The sequence below is a fragment of the Labrus mixtus genome, chromosome 18, assembly GCF_963584025.1.
Source record: "Labrus mixtus chromosome 18, fLabMix1.1, whole genome shotgun sequence".
In the NCBI taxonomy this organism is placed as follows: domain Eukaryota; kingdom Metazoa; phylum Chordata; class Actinopteri; order Labriformes; family Labridae; genus Labrus; species Labrus mixtus.
The window spans coordinates 25,502,982-25,510,759 of NC_083629.1; the positions used below are offsets into that span (position 1 = coordinate 25,502,982).

General features: G+C 41.4%; 1 gene segment (V, D, J or C); it reads right to left on the reverse strand.

Annotated features, from left to right (window-relative positions):
- Nucleotides 1–2,016: 2,016 nt before the first annotated feature.
- LOC132992787 (M1-specific T cell receptor beta chain-like) lies at nucleotides 2,017–7,241 on the reverse strand. The segment is given in 5 exon segments: nucleotides 2,017–2,582; nucleotides 2,672–2,778; nucleotides 2,892–2,915; nucleotides 3,001–3,333; nucleotides 7,090–7,241. Coding segments are annotated over 5 exon segments (552 nt in total).
- Between the last annotated feature and the right edge of the window lie 537 nt (nucleotides 7,242–7,778).

Here is a 7,778-nt window from a genome sequence, read left to right on the forward strand (position 1 = left end):
CTCAACTACAAAAACTCTGCAAAGATGTCTCCCCGAAATGTTGGAAAAATAAAACTCTACTCCCAGACTCTATTGTTGCCTTGTTTGATATTTCACCTGACCTCTGCAGAGCACCATATGGTTACTTTTGATTTGCTCTTGGCCAGACGTGAAATCTAGCTTCAGTGAAAAGATGCTGCCCCGCCCACACTTCACCTGTGGCTTCAAGAAGTAACGACCTGTCACTAACTGGAGATGTGTGTATTGTTTTTATTTTATGTTTCATGAAAAACACTTTGTTAAAAAACAAAAAGGTGCTCTACATTTTAAACTTCTTATTTTTATTGCTCCAAGGCCACCGTACATCCCCCTCTGAGAAAAACTGAATCAAGTTTTATAAATTATCAAAGTTTCAAGAATATCTCATAAAGTCACTCAAGATAGGACGGCTGTGGTTCAGTGGTAGAGTCGGCCGTCTCTAAATCAGAAGGTCAGGGGTTTGATCCACAGCTCCTCCACATGTCCGATGTGTCCTTGGGCAAGACACGTAACCCCAAGTTGCTCCCACTGCTTCATCAGTGTGTGAATGTGTATGAATGGATGAGTTAATACTGATGGACTCTTTACTCAGCAGCCTCTACCATCAGTGTGTGAATGTGTATGAATGGATGAGTTAATACTGATGGACTCTCTACTCAGCAGCCTCTACCATCAGTGTGTGAATGTGTATGAATGGATGAGTTAATACTGATGGACTCTTTACTCAGCGGCCTCTACCATCAGTGTGTGAATGTGTATGAATGGATGAGTTAATACTGATGGACTCTTTACTCAGCAGCCTCTACCATCAGAATGTGTATGAATGGATGAGTTAATACTGATGGACTCTTCACTCAGCAGCCTCTACCATCAGTGTGTGAATGTGTATGAATGGATGAGTTAATACTGATGGACTCTTTACTCAGCGGCCTCTACCATCAGTGTATGAATGTGTATGAATGGATGAGTTAATACTGATGGACTCTTTACTCAGCGGCCTCTACCATCAGTGTGTGAATGTGTATGAATGGATGAGTTAATACTGATGGATTCTTTACTCAGCGGCCTCTACCATCAGTGTGTGAATGTGTATGAATGGATGAGTTAATACTGATGGACTCTTTACTCAGCAGCCTCTACCATCAGTGTGTGAATGTGTATGAATGGATGAGTTAATACTGATGGACTCTTTACTCAGCAGCCTCTACCATCAGTGTGTGAATGTGTATGAATGGATGAGTTAATACTGATGGACTCTTTACTCAGCAGCCTCTACCATCAGTGTGTGAATGTGTATGAATGGATGAGTTAATACTGATGGACTCTTCACTCAGCAGCCTCTACCATCAGAATGTGTATGAATGGATGAGTTAATACTGATGGACTCTTTACCCAGCGGCCTCTACCATCAGTGTGTGAATGTGTATGAATGGATGAGTTAATACTGATGGATTCTTTACTCAGCGGCCTCTACCATCAGTGTGTGAATGTGTATGAATGGATGAGTTAATACTGATGGACTCTTTACTCAGCAGCCTCTACCATCAGTGTGTGAATGTGTATGAATGGATGAGTTAATACTGATGGACTCTTTACTCAGCAGCCTCTACCATCAGTGTGTGAATGTGTATGAATGGATGAGTTAATACTGATGGACTCTTTACTCAGCGGCCTCTACCATCAGTGTGTGAATGTGTATGAATGGATGAGTTAATACTGATGGACTCTTTACTCAGCAGCCTCTACCATCAGTGTGTGAATGTGTATGAATGGATGAGTTAATACTGATGGACTCTTTACTCAGCAGCCTCTACCATCAGTGTGTGATCAGGTGTGACCTGCAGTGTAAAAGAGCTTTGAGGAGTCAGAAGATGAAAAAAGAAATAAACAAGCTCGATTATAAACCTTTGTATTAAAATAATTAATCTAAATCTTGATTTTTTTTAAACATTTCATCGAGACAAAAAAGAAGCAAACAGTCAAAGAATTGTGATGAAGTAAAGTCAAAGTTTTTATTAAAGATGACACATTTGAATATAATTCTCGTACAGAGCAGAAAGAAATAAGAACGTGACGCTTTGAGTGACAGAAGGACAGAAAGAAAGAAACAATAAAACACGACACATCTTTGTAACTCTTAAGTGTAATAAGACGGATCATGTGTGCAGCTCTGGTCTGATCGTAGCTCGTTCTTCACGTCTGTTTTTAAAGGTATCGTTGGGATTTTCTTTGATGACGTTCAGAGTGAAGCGTCTGTGAAGGACGATCTTTTTGATATTTTTTTGGGGTCTTTTTGCCTTTATGAGAAAGAACAGCTGAAGAGAGAGGAGGTCAGAGGTCGGATTCAAACCCACGGCCGCTCGCTGCGACGAGGACACAACCTCCGTACATGGGGCGTGCAACATGACCGCTAGGCTATATGGCGCCCCGAAGAACAATCATTTTAAAAGTAGCTTGAAGATTAAAGGTTTGCTAACTTTATACACAGACATGAACACTGAGCAGATTTCCCAGAATCCTCTTGTGAGGCGTCGGCTCTGCTCTCAGTTCTTCTGCTTCGCCCCCTGGAACAAACAGAAAGAACACCACGTCTTTATTATTCAACTCACAGATCCCAAAGCGGTCAGAGGAGACGATTTAAACTCGAGCTCACCTGAAACTTGAGCAGCAGAAAAGCTACAAACGCTCCGTAGAAACAGCTCTTCACGATGAACACGCTGTACATCAGTTTGGCGCTCTGCGTGACCTTCAGATATTTGTCTGCAGAGTTCAAACATGGAGATGAGATTTAAAGAAGGAAACATTCAGTTTATATGAGTTCTTTTCTTTAGAATAGAAACAGTGACATCATCACAGTGTAGTAAGACGTTTACCTCTGGTGATGGTTTTTCTTTCAGCTGTTGGGAGAAAAGAGACGAGAATCAGACGAGGAAACATGTCGCTGTGTTTGGTTTTCTAACAGATGAAGAATCAGATTATTACCTTTTATTCCTTTAATTGAAGCAGAGTAAGGGAGCTTTTGTTTCCCGTCAAAGAAGTGGACGGTGCAGGTGAATTCATTGTCAGGATTGTTCCACTCTTCAGCAGAGACCCTCAGCCTGCTGCTCATCCTGTAGTTCTTTCCTTCCAGCACGGCCTCGCTGTCCGTCGCCACACCTGAGCTGACCTCGCCCTCTTTGTCGGTCCAGGAGAAGCTGACATGATCCGGGTAGAATCCACTGGCCACACAAACGATGGTCTTACTCTGGTGTCCACACTCCTTTGGAGAAGCTGGGAGAACTCTGACTGTCGGTGGAGTGACCTTAAGTCCTTCTTCTGCAAAACACAGAGGACAGAAATCAGCGAGTTAAAGCTGCAGACGGATCCACAACAAACCTCAAGAGTCACACCTCACTCCAGTGCAGAGGTGTCTCTTACTTAAGTAGACATTTTGGGTATCTATACTTTAGTATTTAGAGTATTTATTTTTCAGCTGACTTTTTACTTCTACTCCTTACATTTTAAAACTAGCCTCGTTACTCCTATTTCATTTCGGCCTGTTTTCACTCCGGCTTGTCATCCTTCAAAAACCTATCCAGATAAATCACGCCGTCCTGATAGAGTGAATTAGATTGTGGTTGGATGAGAAGTATAAACATATACCATTCCTACACACTGTGGTGCGGCCTAAGCTTTTGTCCTTAATGGCATTTTTTTCCCCCTTACATTACTTTTACTTTTACACTTGAAGTAGTTTTGAAACCAGAACTTTTACACTTTGAGTAAAAAGTTTGAGTTGATACTTCAACTTCTACAGAAGTCTTTTTAAACCCTAGTATCTATACTTCTACCTGAGTAATGAATGTCAATACTTTTGACACCTCTGCTCCAGTGTGTGTCTGAGGTCTTCAGAGCCGAGTGAGGACGTGAACATCAGGGTCCAGAAAGACACAGAATCACTCTGAATCAAACATGATGCTCACAGTGTGCAGATCTCACACTCAGAGGGATTTATATATCAACATATTTTTACATGAATATTCAGTTTGTGGCTCTCACCCAGGACTTTTAGTTTGGTTCTATCTCCAAAAGAAGCAGGAGAAGAGTCTGAGCACAGCAGGAAAACTGACTCTGATCCACTAACAGCTGATTTCATGTCTCTTTACACAACATGAACCAAACTCATGGACTGGTTTCTGTAGTTTAAAAACATTTCTTCTCTCACTTTTTTGGAGTGAGGAATAAAATAATGAGAGTTTAACCTTCTCTTTCTCGTCTGTGCAGACGCTCACAAGGGCGAGGCAGAGGAGAGTAAAATAAAGTTTAAGTTCTTATTGAAAAGAAAAAGATGATTCTTGTTGTTTAGCATTTGGAGAATAAGTTTTAACTTTCAGGAGAACAACTATGATTCATTATTGTGTAACATTTCAGCTTCATTTCTGACGCTTTGACGCCACACTTCATATCAAGACTTTATTCTCTAACCGTGTGGTTTAAAACGTTTTCCTCCTCTCCCTCTTTTCTTATTCCTCAAGTCAAAATATCTCATCTCCTCTGCCTCTGATTGGAGAAACCTTCCTGATATCATTTAGTTTCTTCTTCCTGGAACGTATTAAAGAAAATATTTATTTTCAACCTTTCACCTTCATTTGTGACATTTTGACTTCAACATCAAGAATTGATCCTCCATCTTCCTCCTCTCGCACGCTTGACCACAACAATCCTTCTGAACATCTCCAGCAGGTCAGAGGTCAGAGGTCAGAGGTCAGAGTTAAAGGTGGATCCTGATCTCATTATTTTAAATAAACCTTAAATCAGAAGTTTACGCTACAGGCACCCTGCAGATTATCTTTAAACACATGCTCTGAATGTGTCTCTCTGCAGCGGTATAATCAACTAATGTGAGATCATAGAAGATGAGATTAAAAATGTACTGATCCAACAAACAGAAAGATTCAACGTTTAGAGAAACATGCTGCATGAATGATCTGACAGTTCAAAAGCAGATTACAGGATGATTGTTGTAAATGTAGTTTTGTTAATTTACAGGAAAATACCGAGCACAAAGTATAAAGTTCTAAATTAGACAGTATGTAAATCTACATGTTCATTTTCTTTGGTAGCTTTTCTGCAAACTATCTCAGCAGGACGTGAGCGCTCCAGGAGATCAAGAAACGAAACATTATGAGACATCTTTAAACCACCCTGACTAAAACATCATTCTCTTAGAGTTTCAATCAAACATCACGAGGTGTGTGTGTGTGATTATTTTTGTCATTCTCTTACCTAAAACGCTGAGTTTAGTTCCAGCTCCAAAGTAAGCAGCATCGAGGTTGTTCACACTGAAACAGATCTGCAGAGAAACTGCTCGACCTCTGAGCTCCACAAACTTCTTAATTTAAGATCCTTTTAAGAGAATGAGATCAGAACCGACCTTTGACCCTGACCTGGACCAGTCACAGACTTTAGTTTGATGATATATTCTGTAGTTTTTATAATCGTCTTACCTAAAACGCTGAGTTTAGTTCCAGCTCCAAAGTAAGCAGGTTGGTTGTAGTTCACACTGAAACAGAGCTGCAGAAAAACCTGCTCGACCTCTGAGCTGCACGCCGTCTCTGACATTAAACTTCTGATTTAAGGTTCATCTCAGACTATTAGATCCAGAACCGACCTTTGACCCTGACCTGGAGGAGTTACAGACTACGTTAAAGTTAAATCCTGTCGTTTTTGTGATGCTCTTACCTAAAACGCTGAGTTTAGTTCCAGCTCCAAAGTAAGCAGGATCGTAGTTCACACTGAAACAGAGCTGCAGAAAAACCTGCTCGACCTCTGAGCTGCACGCCGTCTCTGACATTAAACTTCTGATTTAAGGTCCTTTTAAGAGAATGAGATCAGAACCGACCTTTGACCCTGACCTGGAGGAGTCACAGACTTGATGATATATTCTGTCCTGTTTCTAGTCGTCTTACCTAAAACACTGAGTTTAGTTCCAGCTCCAAAGTGAGCCTCTGCCTGGTAGCTCACAGCGTTTCACAGAGCTGATAAGAACTCTGTGTGAGAGGAATAATCCGGGCTCACAGCCAAATGTTTGATTTATGCTCCAACGTTTACAGCAGAACAAAACACCACGCTGCTTTTTTGACATGAACACACAGTGAGCAGAAAGTCCTTCACATGTTTGAAAAAGAGAGGACTCTGTTCATGGTCACACACGAGCTCTAACAGTACACTTATTAAAGCATCTTAATGAGGACACCTGGAGAGAACCAGTGAGTTCTGCTCTGTTTGAGGCTTTTCTTACCTAAAACAGAGAGTTTAGTTCCAGCTCCAAAGTAAGCCTCGCTGTAGGAGCACAGAGACTTTCCACCCTCACAAAAACTCTCTTTGTCTTCATCTGGAGCTCGCTGAATCTAAACTCTGCTCGTTTTTTTAAACGTTAACACTTTAATCTCTCTTCACTTAACGTCACCTTCTGACCATCCAGATGATTCCTTTAACTTCTATCATGATCATAAAGATTTAGATCTGATTGATCTGTCGATGATGACGAGTCAGACAAACTCACTCTTCATGTAGTTACCTGTTTAACTTCTCTGTTCACTTATCCATTAAATATGCTGGACAGGCCTCCAGCTCTCGTTCTAAGTGTGCGACAGGTGAAGTTTTCTGATGCCATCTCGTCCCTTTACTCACCAAGAACCGTCACTTTAGTCCCCGGGCCGAAGTACGCCTCGTACTGACTGACACAGCGTTCAAGGTTAATGTCAAAAAGCTACGAGCTGACACTGAACGAGTTTGTTCTGCAGACTTTCATCACAGACTCTTCATGTTAAGAATGAGTTCCTTACCTAAAACAGTGACCCGTGTCCCTCCACCAAAGTGAGCCTCTGAAGAACCAGAGTCACAGTGAAGTCGTCTGTGACTCAAAACAAACCAGACTCTGCTCCCTCCTCTCGTCTTTAGTTCAAATCTCACAAATGTTTCAATGCAAAGGAAGCAGCTCTCAAAGATCCTCTTCAAAAAAACAAAACACGGCTCTACTTTAACTCGGTTTAACTTCTTCTATGAGCTGAATTCAACAGTCCTACTCACCGAGAACAGTCAGTTTAGTTCCTGCACCGAAGTACGCTTCGTAATTAGCACAGCGCTGAAGCTTCATGTCAAAAAGCTCTGAGCTGAACTGAGACTACAATAACCCAAACATATCAGGATCCTGAGAACGTCTCATCACGTTTATCTTTGTACATTTTTAAAGATCTGACTCACCTAAAACAGTCAGTTTAGTCCCCGGGCCGAAGTACGCCTCGTTGTTGACACAGTGCAGAATCTTAACGTCAAAAAGCTCCGAGCTGACACTGACCTTTGACCTGGTGTCTCTCTGTAAGTTTGATCTGCAGACTGTGTTTGCAGAAAGCTTCTCTTACCTAAAACATTTGTAACATCTGAATCATCCCAGACTCACCTAAAACAGTCAGTTTAGTCCCCGGGCCGAAGTACGCCTCGTTAGCGTTGTCACAGTGCAGAAACACTGAGCATCAAACTCTTCTTTCTTTCTCTGCCACACTAATCTCTAAGAAGCTTTTTCTCATATTTCCATCTATACTGAGTCTCTGCAGCAACATGAAATCCATCATAAGAGAGTGAAACACTGAAATATTTACCTAAAACTGACAGTTTGGTTCCTGGGCCAAAGTAAGCAGGATAACTGGAGCTCACAGTGTCTCTGTTCAGCTCAATAATTCAGACTCTTCACTACAACATGTTTTGACTTTGACTTGAAA